This window comes from Panthera tigris, chromosome D1, assembly GCF_018350195.1.
Source record: "Panthera tigris isolate Pti1 chromosome D1, P.tigris_Pti1_mat1.1, whole genome shotgun sequence".
Lineage (NCBI taxonomy): Eukaryota > Metazoa > Chordata > Mammalia > Carnivora > Felidae > Panthera > Panthera tigris.
This window is the reverse complement of record NC_056669.1, coordinates 56739892-56758041: the sequence shown is the minus strand read 5'-3', so window position 1 is coordinate 56758041 and position 18150 is coordinate 56739892. Positions and strand designations below refer to the sequence as shown.

The 18150-nt window shown below is 42.9% G+C and overlaps 1 protein-coding gene and 1 long non-coding RNA gene across 6 annotated transcripts in view; one reads left to right on the top strand and one right to left on the bottom strand.

Annotated features, from left to right (window-relative positions):
• Positions 1-10670: 10670 nt before the first annotated feature.
• Positions 10671-18150, top strand: part of RNF169 (ring finger protein 169) — a 100933-nt gene continuing 93453 nt past the window's right edge. Inside the window, exon 1 of one of the 2 annotated variants that reach the window (XM_007080925.3) lies at positions 10671-11172. In XM_007080925.3, the coding sequence (XP_007080987.2) occupies positions 10671-11172 (502 nt within the window). The other variant, XM_042958030.1, reaches the window with a different exon arrangement.
• LOC122231066 overlaps positions 11612-18150 on the bottom strand; it is a 41456-nt gene continuing 34917 nt past the window's right edge. For all 4 annotated transcript variants that reach the window (XR_006208181.1, XR_006208183.1, XR_006208184.1 and 1 more), the window contains one exon: positions 11612-12030. This is a non-coding gene — a long non-coding RNA (uncharacterized LOC122231066). The remainder of the gene's footprint in view (positions 12031-18150) is intronic.

Below are 18150 nucleotides of genomic sequence, written 5' to 3'. Positions count from 1 at the left end.
CTCTGCGCTAACAGCACAGAGCCTACTTGGGATTCTCTCTCCCCCTCTTGCTGTCTGCCACCCCCCACTCCCACCCCCTGCTAGCAAAGCTCTCTTTTTCTCTCTCTTTCTCAAAATAAATAAACATTAAAAAAAAAAAGTTCTTTAACTGATATCTGATTCTCCGTGACTCCCCTCACTGCCCCTAGCTCTGCCCCCAAGGATGCAGAGAGTAAGCCAACTCCTTTTGTCTTTTGAGAACTCTCTAGAGATTTGAGACAGAGGACTCCTCTTCCATACTTGCATCCTTACTAGTTCTGGCTCTTGGACCCGTCATGCCACATTATATTTTTTCTTTTCAAACTCACTGAGTGCTTTTGCTTCCCATGTCTCTGCATGTGCTATGTTTTTCTAATGCCCTCCCTCTACCCATTCTTATCTGGCAGCCTTACTTTTTCCAGGATTAAAACTGCTCCCTCCTTCATTCATCCAACCCTGTGCCAGGCACTGTGCTAGGTGCTAAGGACACAGTGGAGAACAAGAGAGACACTGGTGCTGGTAGGCCAGGTTCTCATTGAAGTCTGTTTCATGGTGTCTGAGTTAGCTTCTCTTTGCTCCATGCTTCTGTGTCTCCATTGTAGCACATGCCACTTGTCACCTTGTATCATCAAAGGTTTCATGTCACCTCCTCTAAAGTGAGTTCCTGGAGAACACAGACTACTATCTTCCCTAGCCTTCACACACAGCTTTGTACACAGTAGGTGCTAAATAAAGTTTTGTCGAAGAATAGCCTTGTTCCTTCAAATAGTCTTCTTGTGACATTATTTGTGGCTAAGACCTCCTCCTGGGCTGCAGGCTCCTTGATTATGAAAACTTAGCATAGTGATAAGGATCAGAGAGATTAGCATAAAGCAAAGACTTCTTAACCCAGTCCACTTAATTCTGTAAGTAAGATTCTAAAAGCAGATTCACCTAAGAGTGAATATAAGAGGACTACATAATAGACTCTACATCGGTGTGCTCGTAAATGTGTAACAACCAGCTCTCTAGGGGTAAAAAAAGCCCTGGTTTATAGCAGTTGCCAATTTCCATGGTGTAGATACTCCCACCGTGGCCAATTTCAGGCTAGCAATGTGACATCACTGAATGTGGAGTTGACGATAGGACACCATTATGTAGTATTTCCATTAGCGGGTCCAATACATGTAAATAATTTCAAGAACATTGATGGTGCAGTGCAGGAATATAATTAGGGGTTGAAGAGTTTGAATGTTTTGAATATAACTTACTTGTGAGTTTATATGATTTAATGTTCAGAATGATAGTGTTAAACAACCAGCTTGCAAAATTCCTGAGAATTTAACACTTAGCTAGCTCTCCTGAGTCCTTAGAATCAGCTCTAGTACACTGCCTTTACTTGATGATGTCCTGATGATGTGAACAAATTGAGTCTTTAAAGCTGGGTCCAGTTTAGGTACAGCGGGAGGAAAGTCTTATTTAAAGGAACGGTCAGAGTTAATTTATTTGTAAATTGAACAATCCCCACTCCACTCCCACCCTTCAGCCAGGTTAGAGTTACTTATCTGTGTAACAAACATTTACTTAAAACCTATTATTGCTTCAGGACATATTCCTTTGAATCTCCAGATATTGTGCATATAGTTGGCTTAAATAAATGTTTGTAGGACGAACTTGAAGCTCACCAGTATTTATTTGTTTGGGTTTTTAGTGTGGCTTCGTGAACATGTCTAAGTCTTTTTTTGTTTGTTTGTTTGCTTAACCGTAGTGGGCCCTCCTCTCTTCCAAGAACAGCTTGCAAACAGAAATTCTGATGGAGAGAGGTATAAGGAAACAGGATGAGGGAAGGCATAGCCCTTAATTTCACAGGGCCCTCACGAGGGAAACAAGTGTCTTCGGAAGATAGAGTGGGATCATCCTTCATCCAGACCCTAAGCTCTGCTACCGGCCAGAGGCCTCCCTACTGCAAGTGCCATCACCAGCCAAGCCAAAGGAACTTATGCTACTGCCTCCTCCATGTTCAGGGGACCTTTGGAGAGCAGCTTGTCCTCAGAGATTTCTGTCTATAGGTCTGTGAAGATGTAGCTAGAGTGCCAGAAAACGGTGCCATATAACTTGGGTCCCACAGCCAGACGGTGGCAGGCACTGTACCCACCCAAAGATGGGAACGAAGAACTACCAGTTATCTCTGTGTTTTCTCCAGCAATATACAGAGTTTAAAATTTTTTTTCAGGGTTACTTTTTAAAAAAATGTTTATTTATTTATTTTGAGAGAGAGAGTGCACGCAGGAGCAGAGGAGGTGCAGAGAGAGAGGGGGAGAAAGAATCCCAAGCAGGGTCCACACTGAGTATGGAGCCCTACACCGGGAACAATCTCACCACTGCGAGATCATGACCTGAGCTGAAACCTGAGAGTCAGACGCTTGACCAACTGAGCCACCCAGGTGCCCCCTTAATTCTTGATCACTGCTATACTCCTGGCTCCTAAGACAGTGCCTGCCCATAGTAGAGTCTTACTGAATTTTTAAATTTAATTAATTAATTAATTAATTTTAAGTAAGCTCTATACCCAACGGGGGGATTTAACTCACGACCCCGTGGCATGTTCCACCGATGGAGCCAACCCCGACTGTTTTTTTAAATAAATGAAAATAAATGGAAGATAGAATACTTACCTGGATGATCTGATTCATGTGAGAAGTGAACCCTAGACTTAAGACTCCAATCCTTGGAATTTAACCACATTAGTATTTTCATCACTGTTATTATTACCTCATATATTATTATCATCCCCCCATCATCATTATCAACAACAGTGCTGCGTTGCACATGGGGGTTCTTACTGTTTATTGACTGACTGAATGAATGAATGAATGGACAGACATCGACTTTACAGCTAGCCTCAAACTATCTTTCTAGTCTTATTTACTATTCCCCTTCCCCCATTCTAACTTCTTACATATACTATGCTCCAGCTACTCAGAAGCAATCATTTTCACTTACCACACTATGTCTCCACATTTCTGTGTGTTGACTTATTCTGCTATTCCTTGTATTTGGAATTCCCATTCTTTGGTGAGTTCTCATCCTTTCTTTAGGACCCCATTTTGCATCCCATCTAGATAGTCACTCTCACTTCTGGCCTTCCAGTTCACTATGCCTGCACCACTGAAAAACCCATCTCCTGTCCTGAATTATAGCTGTTTGTTGACATAGCTGACTATTCCCTCAGATAAAGAGCTCCTTGAGGGCAGGGACAGTAAATTTTCCTCTCTGTATTCTCAGGAATCATTGCTGGGCCTGTCACATAGCAGTTTCACAGTACTTGTTGAAATCAGTCTGATATCAGGGGCGCCTGGATGGCTCAGTCGATTAAGTGTTGGACTTTAGCCTAGGTCATGATCTTATGGTTTGTGGGTTTGAGCCCCGTGTCGGGCTCTGTGCTGGCAGCTCAGAGCCTGGAACTGCTTCGGATTATGTGACTCTGTCTCTGTCTCTGCCCCTCCCCTGCTCACATGCTCTCTCTCTCTCTTTCAAAAATAAATAAATGTTAAAAAATACTAAAAAAAAAAAAAAAAAAAAAAACACCAACAGAAATCAATCTGGTATCAGACATAGGCTACGTGCAGAGCCACATGATACGTGCTGGAGGAGATGATATACAAGGCTGGTCCAAAACACAGTCCCTGACCCTGAATGCTTACAGTCTAATTGGAGACACAAGTCCTTTTCATAGGAAAAAATATCATTAAAAAACAGTGTATTCTAGAATTACATTTGAGAAAGGAGAAAGCTTGGTGTGCTGGAACACGTATAGGACTGGACTTGGTTTCTGGTCCCTACTTTTTACCATTAACTCACTATGTAGCCCTGACACCTTATTTCTCTTCTTTAGACTTTGTTTTTTTTCTCTGTAAACGAAGATGTTCAGAAGGCTGGATGATTTCTAAAGCCAGATTCCAGCTCTGACATTCGGAGTTTGGCTCCATGGAAACTAGGTGGAAGAGACATGGTTAGAGCTCAGTAGTCTCAGTTTGCCCCCTGCTGGTCACTCGGCAACATCACAGTCAGGGTGACAGCTATAGGCTTTTCCCAGGGCTGGAGACAGCAGAGCTCAGAGCCTGATAAACAAAGAACAGTGGGACAATGACCATTCTAGAAGAGAACCAATCAGGCTTCCCCCTGGTTACTGGTAGGTGGGTATGGAATCCTATACTCCTTCAGAATAAAGGAATTTAGGAGATCGCGCTCTCTGTTCTCAGCCTCCAGCTGAACCCATTTCATATCTATTTCTTTCCAAACCAGAAGGAGTCAGTCTTTGGGAGGCTGCTTTGTAGTCCTCCTGAATTTTTCTTCTGCTCCCATCACAGTGCTCTCTTCTGAGGCAAATTCTTCATTCTGGTCAGTATAACTATCCATTTATTTATGACAAAATGAGGGTTTCTCTCCCTCTCACTCTCTTCCTGGAGTAGGGCCATGAGCCAAAGTGAAGGTAGTAGAAGGCTTTCTTTGGTAGGGTGGGGAGAAGAGACAGACTGTGCTAGAATGAGGCATGTGGTTTACACTGTTAAGGTAACACTAGCAGAGAGAGGGTTGTCTTTTAGATGTTTCATTCAAAGTGGGATTGGGGAGGCCATTTGCCCATTTATTTCCTTATTCTCTATATGTTGAACCCAAGGGACTTCTTTTTTTAAATATTTTTTAAAATGTTTATTTCATTTTTGAGAGAGAGAGAGAGAGAGAGAGAGAGTGAGCATGAGCGGGGGAGGGGCAGAGAGAGGGAGTCACAGGATGGGAAGCAGGTTCCAGGCTCTGAGTTGTCAGCACAGAGCCCCACGCAGGGCTTGAACTTACCAACTGTGAGATCATTACCTGAGCTAAAGTTGGCACTTAACCAACTGACAGCCACCCAGGTGCCCCAAACCCAAAGGACTTCTTAAAGTCACCTCAATTTCCTCCAAAAAGCCCCACAATTAAATCAAAGATGGAATTGGTTACTTGGAATCTTGGGCCAGAGCATAGAGGAAAAAGAATAGGGACTCTGAGGGTAGGGAAGAGAGAAGTAAAAACCAAGGGGAAGGGAGGTGGGGCAGAGACAGAGTGAGAGCTGCTGCTAATTCCATGTGGATTTATAGGTATCTAGAGGGGAAACTGTAGGAAACTAAAGAATTCTTTTTCTCCACAAATGTGCTTGTTTGCAAACAGAATTTTTTCTTTTCTGACAGTGCATGATACTTTGAACCCTACTAAACATTAAAGGCGTGACTACAGGGATAACACTCATTCATCCCACATTACCTGGAATGTGCCAAATACTGTACCCAAAGCTGGCCCATCCGAATGGGCTCAGCATCCATACCTGGCCTGCCTGTTCACTGCTGAATTCTTAGCACCTGTCTTATGCTGCCACCTAGCAGGTGCTCAAAAGAGATTTGTTGAATAAGTGAATGGTAGCTGCACTGTACTTTGTCCAGTAATATCTCAACTCCATGAGGGTAGGAGAAAGTCTACTTAGATTTTCATGCCTCACTGATAATGATAGGATTGAGAGTTATCCTTATAAAATACAAATCCATATGTAGAACTCCTTTGGTTCCAATGTTAAATCTTTCAATAGTCTCCCAATATCCTGAGTTTCTCTGTAAAATGGAAACAATAATATACACACCTCACAGGGTTACTTTAGGTCTAAATGAAATAAACATATCATTGCTTAGTGTGTTCCAGCATGTTGTAGCTGCTCAATAAATTCTAGTTCCTTTTCTTCTCCAATTTTCTAGCCTAATGTCCAATCCAGTGTTCTAGCCATATTGAATTTCTTATTAGTCCCACCACACAGGAATGCCAGGAAGGCCATCCTCTCTGTCTGCCTGGTGAACTCGTCTTGTCCTTCAGAACAGAGCTCAAATGTTCCCCTCTTCTGTGAAACCTTCTGTCCATGCCCTCTTGCTTTCTGCTTCCTCATTACCCTGTATCTCAGTCAAACAGCATGTTTCTGTTATACTTTTTTTTTTCACTTATACTTTTGCCTCTCTGTTAGGCTGTGACCTTGACAGGTGCAGGGACCAAGTCTTACTTGTATTTGTAGAGTGTTTAGAAAGAGTCTGGGAGAGGCTAGAAAGATGACAGAAGGATTAGCTTTGCAAAAGAACTGCTTCTTGGGTGCCCGGGTGGCTCAGTTGGCTAAGTGTCCGACCTCGGTCCCAGTCATGATCTCACTGCTTGTGGGTTTGAGCTCCGCATTGGGCTCTCAGCTGTCAGTGTGGAGCCTGCTTCAGTTCCTGTCTCCCTCTCTCTCTGCCCCTCCCCAGCTGGTGCTTTCTCTCTGTCTCAAAAATAAATAAAAACTTTTAAAAAATCGCTTCTTCCTCTGAAACAAAAGGGAAGGAACTGAAGATGAATAATAGTAAGAATGTAGCAAGAATCTTTAAAGCAACAGGGAAGAGGCCAAATCTCAAGGGGGGAAATCTGGCTTGAGGGAGAGAGAATACAGGAAGAAGATGTCATCCCAAGAGATGAGGAGGGTAGAGGAGAGGGGGCAGTGGTATGGTCAGATCCTTCTCCTTCCTAGATGTGTGAGGTCTCAGGATGGACTCAGCACCTGGCTTAGCAAGAAGGGGTTCTTGGGCCTGCAAGGCAAAACAGCCTGGCCCCACAGAACTTGGCTGAATGGCCTTGCTTCACATCTGAGTCTTTCAGTCCAGCTGGGAGAGGCTGGAGGCTCCAGATGCCAGGAGGAGGGAAGGTTTGCAGTGATGTGCATGAGAGATTCTGAAGAGCTAGTGGTGGTATGGAACCATAGACACGTGATGAGAAAGATAGCAGGTAATCTGGGCAGCAATGCAATCCTCAGAAGATATGGTAGGAGTGACAGAACAAAAGCAGCTGGAGAGGGAGCATTGGTATATATGATGCACTGCTATTTGTTCCAGTTGGCATCTTTTAAAAGAAATATTTATTCGTGAAAGAGAGAGAGAGAAAGAGAGAACGAGCAGGGTAGGGGAAGAGAGAGAGGGACACAGAGGATCTGAAGCAGGTTCCACACTGTCAGCACAGAGCCTGTCACGGGGCTTGAATTCACAGACCGCAAGACCATGACCTGAGCCAAAGTCAGACGCTTAACCAGTTGCGTCACTCAGGTGCCCCTCCAGTTGGCATCTTTGATGACTGCGTTAAGGTGAGTCTGTGAGTCTCTCTTCCCTCAGTGGTCTGTGGTATAGGTGGGGACTTAGAAAAAAGACACAACTCTGACTCGTTCTACTCTAGGCTGTTGTACTAAGTTTCTTAGATTGTTTCGTAACTTACAAAGCACCCTTGACAACTGTTTCCAGGTGACACTTCAAAAACAACAAACCATTATCTTAATCAGAGTACTTTGATGCAAACAACAGAAATTGTGAGAAATTTAAGAAAAAAAGAGAATTTACTGGAAGGATACAGAGTTGACAGGAAAGCTGGAGAGTTGGATGTGGAAAATGGGTTTCAACCTAGGAAAGCCAGGCAGCAGGCACCACAATTAAGTCCATGCCTCAGGAATGATCTGGAATGGCCACCATCACTATGGTAGGGACTCCCATACCCCCAAGCTCCATCAGGGACCCACTGTGATTGGACACCTACTGTTTCTGTTGCTCTGAATAATTCTAAACTTGTCTACGTTACATTTCATTCCCTGAAGATTCAAAGTTCAGAGAAGTGTGGCCAGGTGGCCAAGCCTGGGTCATAAGTCACGTTGTAGCTGCTGGGGGGCAGGTAGAATACCTCCCTGTTTCAGCTTCCCTAGTCTCAGCAACACTGCAAATACAACATAGAATGGGGCATTCCTCCAAGTAAGAAGGACTCCAGATGCTGATGGTAAACTAAATAAAACAAATTATCCACCACGCCCTCATCTTTCAGACTGCTTTTCCTTTCCACTTCTGTTTTTGTCAGTTGTCAGTTGTGGTCATCATGTAGGGTTCCTAGGCTTGACATGTTAGGACCATCCATCACTCTCATTTTCCCACACAGTAAATAACTCTCCAGATTTCTTAGGTTTGCCTTACCTTCTGTCCCTGCTATGGCTTTAGTAAGATTACTCTGGCAACAGCATAGAGAAGAGAAGAGACTGGGAGAAATTGGGAGTCAGATTCATAGAATGTTAAAGGTAAAAGAGACCTTTGAACTTATCTGTTATAGTGGTCTTATCTAGGAGTATTCATTAGAATTCCTATGGCATTAATAAAATACACATGCTGGTATCTCACCTTCAGTAGATCTGAGGTGAGATTTTGGGGTGTGTGTGTGTGTGTGTGTGTACCTTTCTGAGGTGTGTTCCAGGTCACAAACTGCTCAATTTCAATACCCCCCCTTTTTTTTTAAATTTTGAGAGAAAGCACGTGTGAGCAGGGGAGAGGCAGAGAGAGAGAGAGAGAGAGAGAGAGAGAGAGAGAGAGAGAATCCCAAGCAGGTTCTGTGCTGTCAGTGTGGAGCCCAATGGATGTGGGGCTCAGTGGACATGGGGCTCCATGGATCAGGGCTCCATCTAATGACCTGTGAGATCATGACCTGAGCCAAGATCAAGAGTCAGATGCTTAACTGACTGGGCCACCCAGGTGTTGCACCAATACCCTGTTTTAAAGATGAGGAGACTGAGGCCCAGAGAGAAGTTAGGTGTTTGAAATCATACAATGAGTTAACGAGAAGGGTAAAGGGGCCAGGACCAATCCCAGATCTCCTGGCTTTTGGTCTAGTGCTACTCAGACCTCTTGTTTTTTCCCTCTGTGAAAGGAAATTTCCCATCTTTATTTGTATCTAAGGAAGCATGCTGCATGTGTATCGTTCAGCTCTTCCAACAGTAAACAGGCTTCAGATCAAGAGCCCCAAACTGTCGAGAATGAGCCCACACCAAGAGCCCCAATCCTAATGGTAGTTAGTTTGATCTCTGGACCACAGGCCTCCTTGTCAGAATCTGGGCAAAGCGCCCTCAAGAACCTCAAGTGGGGAGTGAAATGAGGAGGATCCCTGGATAAAGGACAGTCCAGCTGAAGCCATACTTCTGTGTTTGCCAGGATTCTGACTGGGCCTCTGTGCACACAAGACCTTGTCTCAATTACTCATTGACTCTTCTTCAATTCTTGACTGTTCTTTAGCCATCTGGTTCTCATCTTGGGAATCTACTTCTTTCTTTTTCCTGCTCTCTGACTTCCACCAATCACTCTGCCTTGGATTGTTTTACCACCAGTTCAGACACTGTTTCTGGGCAATGGAAACCCAGGGCCTCTGATGCCTTCCATTACATTATATTGCTTTTTTTGATTTTGCTCTCCTTATAAAACTTGTGCTTTCTTATAAAGATTCCCAACAGGAAATGCCATTTGCTTAATGTCCTCCTGCTCCATATCTACCTTAGAGCAAAGAAAGCAAAGGGTAGGAGAATTGCTATAGAACCATCTATCAGAAGAGAGCCATTCTTTCTCCCATACCCTCTGCATCCAGGGGGGCTGGCATCAAAGTCACTCACTTGGTGACTAGCCCAAGTAGGAATGACATGGTAAGAGCTGTCCTTTAGGAAGCAACTCTAAGAGCTGTGGAGCATGGATTGGAGGAAGACAGGCTGTGGGCAGGGAGACAACCTACTGCAACAATCTAGGTGAGAGATGATGGGACATGAATTGGGTGGTGGGAATGGAATGAATAGGAAAAGATAGGTGGGAAAATAATCACTTTGGTGGGAGAAGTGGCAGGATTAACAAACTGACAGATGTGGTAGATGAGAGAAATGTAAAGAACCCTAGGTTTAGAGCTTGAGGAACTAGGAGGATAGTACCTTTAACAGGATGAGGGAAATAAGAAATACGCTGTTTTTGAAGGAGGGTGGAAGACAGTGACTTTGGTTTTATACACGAGGGATGCAGACATTCAATATGATGTTTCCATCAGGCAGTTGAAAGTGCAGGGCTGGACTCAGGAGGTCTGGATGGCCGGTATCAGTTTGTGAGTTTCAGCTGGAAGAAAGTGTGAGGTGAGAGTGGTGGCACACCCAAAGAGAGAGGAGGACTGAGCCTAGAAGAAAAAGCAGGCTTAAGCCCCAAATAAGGGGGAGGGATCGAAGGAGTCTGGGAAAGGGCTGAGGGGTTGAGAAAAAAACCAGGAAAGTCTGATTTTGCCAGCCAAGAGAGGGGAGTTCCAGGAAGAGACGTGAATAGGGAAGATATGGAGATGAGAACTGACAAGAAGCTGTTATTTTTGGTAGTTAGTTGCTGGTCACTAAGTAGGCCTGGTCACAACAGCTACCCTTTCATGAAATGAAGCACTGAGGGAAGGTTCTAGATAATTCACATAACCCCCCACTCACTTCAGCCTTAGTTATGAAGGTAGTGCAGGATAAATGTAATTACTTCATAAAGTTTAACATCGCTCAGAATTTCCAAATCCCATCAGTCCTCAACTTCACCAGGTTCGATAAGAGGAAATTGCAAAAACTGGAGGGCGAGGCTGAGGACGACATAGAAGGTAGCTAATAAATATTAATGAGGTTTCGCCTCCCGCCAATCGGGCCCGGGGAGAACCTTCTCCCCGCTCATTGGAGCCCCGCCCCCTCATAAATATGTAGCCGGTACCGCCCGCCGCGCACTGCCCCGCCCTCTACTCTTCTCCCTCGCAACGGACTCTCCCTTCAAACGGGAAACAAGATGGCGGCGGCAGGTCCGAGTACTCGGGCCTCTTCCGCGGCGGCAGCGGCAGCTCTGAGTCGGCGGGGCCGACGGGGCCGCTGTGACGAGATGGCGGCAGCCAAGACTGGGGCCCCGGGCGCGGCCTCTGGTCCCGCGTTGCTGGTGTTGCCGCCGCCGCTGCTGCAACCGCCGCCACCGCCGCGGCCGGAGGAGTCGGGCTGCGCCGGGTGTCTGGAGACCCTGGGCGAAGCGGCGGCCCTGCCGTGCGGCCACTCGCTGTGCCGAGGCTGCGCCCAGCGCGCCGCCGACGCAGCGGGCCCCGGTTGCCCGCGCTGCCGTGCCCGCGGCCCGGGTTGGGCCCGCCGTCGGGCCCGCGACGACGGCCAGGCCGACGCGGAGGTGCAGGGCGAGCGCGCCCGCCGCGGCCAGCCGGAGCGCTGCCGCCAGCGCCGGGACGGGGGCGCGGCCGCCGCGGGGTCCAGGCCGGAGCAGGAGCCGCGCGCCGCGGCCACAGAGCCAGGTGGAGCTTTCCCTCCTCCCTTTGGGGGTCTGGAGCGAGGCCGAGCGCGCCCGGCCTGGCCTGGTTGGGGGGTGGAGGGTCCCAGGCCGTGCTCGAGCGGCTGTGTAGAGTTCGCGTGGGGTTGGAACTGGGCTCTGTCCAGGCGCATCTGTTTCTGAATTTTGAACTTCAGAATGAAGTACGGGCACGATGGATTTGGAGGGGCAGTGAGGGGATCTCGCGCCTTACGGAAGTTAGAAGTTTGGAGGGAAACAGCATTCTTGGAACAAGTTAGGGCCAGGTTGGAATGGTGTGTGGGAGAAGGGTTCCTAACTTTGCAGGAGCCCTGGAGGATCAGAGAAGTGCTTGGTTTCGTGTTGGGTGAAGAGCTTGGGGTCGAACTGCGTGTCGAGAAGTGGCTCCTGGGCCTAAATGGATTAGTGAGAGGTATGGAGTATCCGGAGTTAAGGGGGCGGGTTGAATTTGAGGATGTGAAGAGAGCTTTTCAGACTAGAGTGTGGAGTGGGTTGAGAGAATGAACTCACAAGCGCAATTTTCACAAAATCTTGACAGAGCCTCGCACATCGGGGTTATTTATATTTATAATTAATAACTCCAAAAATGAATAAGCTCCAGTAGTGCTCGACAAAAAACAAAACAAAACAAAACAAAAAACAAAACAACAACAAAACTGGGTGGGGGTTAAGTTTCGTAAATGGAGATTGGTTGGCAGGGGCTGCTTCTGTCTCCATGGCTGTGTAGGTTTCCTGCTATCATCCTGGCAGTTAAAAGTTGCGGGACTGTTGCTTTCAACTTCTTTGCCTTTCGATACCTCCCACAGCCTGCCCCTCTGGTGCTGAGCTTGACGTTGAAAGTGCCCTGTAAAAACACAAAACAGAACTGTGTGTAACTTAGGACTCCGAGACACATCCAGTCAACACAACGTCTATGTTCTTTGATAAAAAAATGCTTACCTAGGAGGAGATTTCCAAGAAACATAATTAGGAAAGGTCAGATATTTGCACCTTTTGTGTTGGGAATTCTGCCATTTTTTTTTTTTTTTTTTTCCAGTAGGGAAAAGGAGGCATTGCTTGTGTATGAAAGTGCAGTCTCTAGAAACTACAGTTTCCGGAATGCAGTCTGTTTTGATTAAAGCAGACACCTGCCACTGTCCTAGGATACCTTACTTTTATTTCTTTGTCTTACTTGGCTATATTCCTTATTTTTCCTTTTAAGTTTCACAACATCCTTATGAGAGAGGTACTTTTATTTCCATTTTAGAGATGAAATTGAGGCCCAGAGAGGTTAAGTAACTTGCCAAAGGGTGAACCCCAATTCTATCTGATCCTTGTTCAGAGTAGGTGAGAAGGCCTCCCCAAATGTCATCTAATTTGTGGGTGCTGAGTGATGATCTCATATGCTCTTTAGTTTGCTTCAAGTTCTGAGATTATGGTAAAAATTTCTCTGGTCTTCCTACTAGTACTATTGATTATATGGTCAAATAAGATAGAGATGTCTGTTCTTATTCATAAAGTCTGGACTCCTCTGTGAAATATCAGTTATGGACTTTGATTCATGAGAAGGAATATGGCTTGATAATTTGTGCAAACTTTTTCTGATGAAGAAATTTGTCATAAAGTGTATCAGTGATTAAGGAAAATTATATAAAATGAGATTCCAAATTAGTATCTATTGAATTACTGAGTATCCACCAATTACTTATATGTTTATATGAGGACTGTGATGAAAAATATTTTTCCTTAAATATTCTTGTCGGATCATTGAGTGTATATAATTACAGGCTTATTAAGTCAAATCATTATAGGAGAATATTGCTGAACAGGGTTTGCGAATTATCTTCTAGCTTCAGTGGGTTGTCTGGACTTGTTAGAGTTATATACAATTTTTTAATTTAGAATTTTAATATGCTGTGCATTCACATAATCCAAACACAAATGTAAGAAAGTGTACAATGGAAAGGTTCCTCCTATCCCTTTACTCATTTCCCACTGCCACCAAAGATTCTCATTTATTCTTCCACAGTTTCTTTATGCTTCTACATAAAAATTCAAATGTATTTATTTTAGTTTTTGATCTTTTTACACAAAAGGTTGTATATTGTATACATTGTTCTGTAACTTGCTTTTTTCCATATAAAGATACATGATGGAAAGCTTTTCATATCAGTATATAGAAGGTTTCTTTATTCTGCTTACAGCTGCAAGGAATTTCATTGAATGGCTATAACAATTAACTGTCTATTGGTAGACATTTAGGATGGTTTCCAATCTTTTGCTATTATAAAAAGTCAGTTATAAAATTGTTATATACATGTGTATGTGCATTCATATGGAGAGGTCACCTGTAGCTTTCACCAGATTCTCAAAGGGATGCAGAAAGAACTGTAGGAACCATTGTTTTAACCCAGGTCCCTCATTCTACAGAAGAGAGAACTGAGGCCCAGAAGAGAGTAGAAAGTGACCAGCTAATGGTCGTCATGAGTTAGTAGCAGATAAACAAGGACCAAAACAATAACCCATAAATAAGGGCTAAAACATAGCTTAATTCACAGTTAAATGCTCATGATGACTTGTAATAGGGAAAACTAAAAATACCAGTTTTATAAAAACTTACAGTGTGTTTTTGAGTGGGAAACAGCAACAGAACTAGCAATTTTAGGTATATTCAGAAGTATATTGCTTAGCAGTTTTTTTGGGGCATAGTTAGGTTAATTGATAAAAAGAAAGGTCAGAATTCCTTTATAATACTGGAAATTAAATTTTGTAGTAAATGCACTGGTGCTTCAGTGAAATTCTTATATATATATTTTTTAATTTTGTTGAAGCCCCATGGCTCTTTTGGAATTGAATTGTCTATAATAAGTATAAGAGTTTGTGCTTGTAGAAAATTTTGGTTGTGTTGTGACATTTTTGTTTTTTACCAGTTTCCTGACAAGCTTTAAAATTCAGAACCCTAAGGACTCCTGTATAACATGTTTTGTTTTATTCTTATATGCCTTGTCAGTTTGCTTTTGGATATAGTATCAGTTGACTTGTGCAACATTGTGTGAAGGCTACTTCAACTTTATGTTCCTTGAGGTTATATCTCATCGCATATATTGACATAGTATTTGAACCATTTTGAGCAATATTCACAAGTATGTAATGAATGTTTGTGCTGGGCCAGGCACTGTTCTAGGTTCTTGGGAGACCTTAGTGAATGAAATGTTCAAAGATTTCTTCTTCTTGGAGCTTATATTCTAAATTTAGAGGCAGTCTTGGTCCATTGATTAAAAATAAAAACTGTAGCACATGGGCATATATAGGTACTTTTGCAACTGCATTTGACCCTTGAACAACAGGGGTTTGAACTGTGTGGGTCCACTTATACATGGATTTTTTCAATGAATACATTACAGTACTGTAAATGTATTTTCTCCTTCTTATGATTTTCCTAACATTTTCTTTTTTCTAGGTTAGTTTATTGTAAGAATAGAGTATATAATGCATATAACATACAAAATATGTGTTAATCAGCAGTTTCTATTATTAGTAAAGCATCCGGTCAACAAAGGGCTACAAGTCAAGTTTTTGGAAAGTCAGTAGTTACTGTAGATTTTCAACAGTGCTGAGGGTCAGTGCCCCTAACCCCTGTGTTGTTCAATGGTCATCTGTATATACAACAGCAATACTTAAGTCTCATTGATAATAATTAATGAATCTTAAGAATTAATTTAGTCTTTTGATATGAAATCAAGAGTGACCATTCTAAATTATACTGCTTCTGAAATTGAAACCAAGACCTTTTTAGGATACTTCTTTTTCTTCTACCCTGGGTAATAATTGAAGAGAAAAGCTACGCAAAGGCCAATGAGTCCTTTTTATTTTTTTTATTTTTTTGTTTTTTGGAGAGAGAGAACACGAGTCGGGGAGAGGGACAGACGGACAGAGAGAGAGAGAGAATTCTGACACAGGTCTTGATCCCACAACCCTGCGATCATGACCTAAGCCAAAATCAAGAGTTAGACTCTCAACTGACTAAGCCACCCTGGAGCCCCACCAATGAATCTTTTAAATTGGCAGTTAAAACTTAAAAAAAAAATTTTAGTGTTAAAAGCGCGTTTCAAAAATTGAATAGTACCTCATTTATCCCATCCCTTTCATCACCCCTCAACCTCCCTGTTCACTTAGGGTTAACATTATACATTTAAAAAAATTCCTCTTTCTGTGACAAACAAGTAGTTCTGGTTTATTACTCAGTTGGCAGACAATGTTTGCTATGTGTGCAGCCTAAATTGCATTTAGGACTAATGAATAATGAAATCATGTGATTGTAGTGTAAAAGGATAAGAATTTCCCTCAACTGTAGGGATTTGTTGTAAAATGTATAAAATGACTCAACTTTTTATCCTGAATGACACGTACACATATTCCAGAATTTGAGAGTGTCCTTATGTGTTCTACTAATGCAGGAAACAATTCAGAATGAGATTACCTCGCCAACTAAACACTAATTACCATTAAAGGAATATCTGTATCCTATAGAATTCAGGGTTGAGCCTCAAGAATTTAGGAGGTATTTGGTTTTCTTCTTATCCACTTCCAAACTTCCAGTTAATCCGGACAATTGCCTACCCTTGAATTCATTTATATCTGAGGGTTTTTTTTTTTTGTTTTTTTGGTTTTTTGGTTTTTTTTTGAGTGTAGGATACGGGATATGTTTGTCAAATGTCATCCCACTAATTCAGTGAGCATTTTGGGAGCACATGCTCTGTAAGATAATACAGTAAAAAAGGGGAATAAGACATGGTCCCTGTTCTTTAAGATTCCACAGTCTGGTTGGAGAAACACCTTATCAAAAATATTACAAAGTAGTAAGTGAGGTAAATGCATAATGCCAACAGAGTATAGGAATGGGATAACTAAGCATCTGGAGGAGAGCTGAGGAATTTGAGCTCTATGCTGAAAAGGTAGGAATTTACCAGGTGAGAGAGGAGGGGATGGCCATTCTAGGCAGAAGAACCTACATGCACAAAGGCATGAAGTCTCTTGGCATATTCAGGTACTGACAGGAAGTTAAATATAGATGGATTGTGGGACTGAAGTGGGAAAGAAGAGAAGGGACTGTGGAAGTTAGATCACAAAGGGCATGGTATGTCATGATAAAATAATTTGGGACTTTGTCCTATAGACAGTACAGAGCCCTTACAGATTTTTAAGTAATGACGTCATCATAATGATGTGCTTTAGAAAGAATATTGGTTGGGGTATGGAGGAAAGACATGAATAGAAATGAAGAAGGGAGTCCAGTCAACAGATGAAGAGGGCCTGGACTAAAGCAGTGTCTGTGGGGATGTTTCCTTCCGTCATGCATTAATTGAGTAATCATTTGAGGGTCTTCTGTGTGGTAGGCAATGGAACTGCATATAGAATAAAGCATGATTCTTTCTCTTTGAGTCAGGGTAGTTGGGAAGATTGGTGCACAAACATGCAACTGAAATGTGTAATAAATGCAATTATAATGGTAATGCAAGATATCATTGTAGAAGGCAGTAAGGAATATGTTAATGGGGCAAGTTAATGGAGCAGGATCTGGAGACAGATTGCCTGTGTTTGAATTCCAGCTCTGCCATTTATAGCTGTGTGCCATTGCGTAGGTTGCTTCAACTCTGTACCTTAGTTTCCTCATTTGCAAATGGGGATAGTAATAGCAAAATCATAATGTTGGTAAGACTAAATAATTAGTAGAATGCTTGGCATATAAAGAACTCAATGAAGAGCTTCCAGCTTGGATGGGTCAGAAATGGCTTCAGTGAAAGGCAGACACTTGACCCTGAGTATTCAGTAGGTGGATGGGGGCAGGATGAAGATGAGGGAAACCGGTATATGCAGAAGTACAGGACTCTGAAATAACAAGGAGACTTCCAGGGATTGTAAGTAGGAGTGATTGGAGCATAGACTACATGTGGGAGAGTGGGAGGAGATGGAATTCCAGAAATAAGCAGTTACTGAATAACAGTGGACTTTGAATGCCATGCTCAGGAGTGAGGATCCACTGAGGAATTTTAAAGAAGAGTTCCATCTTTGCATTTTAGAGTGATTACTCTTATGGGGTTAATGTAGCAAATGGATGGGAGAGCCCAGATTCTCTTTTAGCAAGAGGGCTAACTTAGATGAGAAGATGCTTCTGCTGCAAATATCCAGAAAAGCTGGATGATATTGAACTAACAATTCTTTTAAAAGAATTCCTGAGCTTTCAGGAAAGACAGGAAAATCTCCAGGTTCTAGAAATAAAAATGGAACTAAAAGCCAAAACTTTAGTAAGCTCATGCTATGTTGCCCTAGAGTGGGGGTGAAGGGGTGGAGTGAGGGGCTATTTCTGGTTTTCTATTCCTAGTGGATTGAGTTTTAACCACAGAAAAAGGAACCAAAACTAAGACTTCTGCATAAAACTGGGATTCTTGATGTGCATTCAAAGTGAAGGGGTAGGCAGAGAATAATCTTCCTACTGGTACAAGCCAGTAATAAGAAATTTTGTCTTGATTTACTTGGGCTCTATGCAGAGAGGAAATGGAGAGAAGAGCTTTCCTGAGAAATTGAAGCGCACGATGTATGCCTTGCTCATATTTGGGATCTGATTTTATATTATATGGTTTTAAGTATCACCATGCTGAGAAATTAATATAAAAGCTGGCTCCAAACTAGTGATACCCATGGATCACCTGGAGAAAGGAAAAAAAAGACTGTGGTACTCCCAACTCGCTCCAGAAGAGATTCTTTAAGAAGAGATAAGCCCAACCAAAGATGAACTTATAATTGAATGTGACACACGAGGAAACCATTTTCTAACATAAATGAGACTTAGTAGCTATAACAAGCAAGGGGATTCTATCTCCAGGAACTGGGACAGTAGAATAGCAGCTTAAATGATAATTTAAATTGGCACATTTTAAGTGACTAAAGACATTAAAGAATTAATGGAAATCTCAAGAAGTGAGAA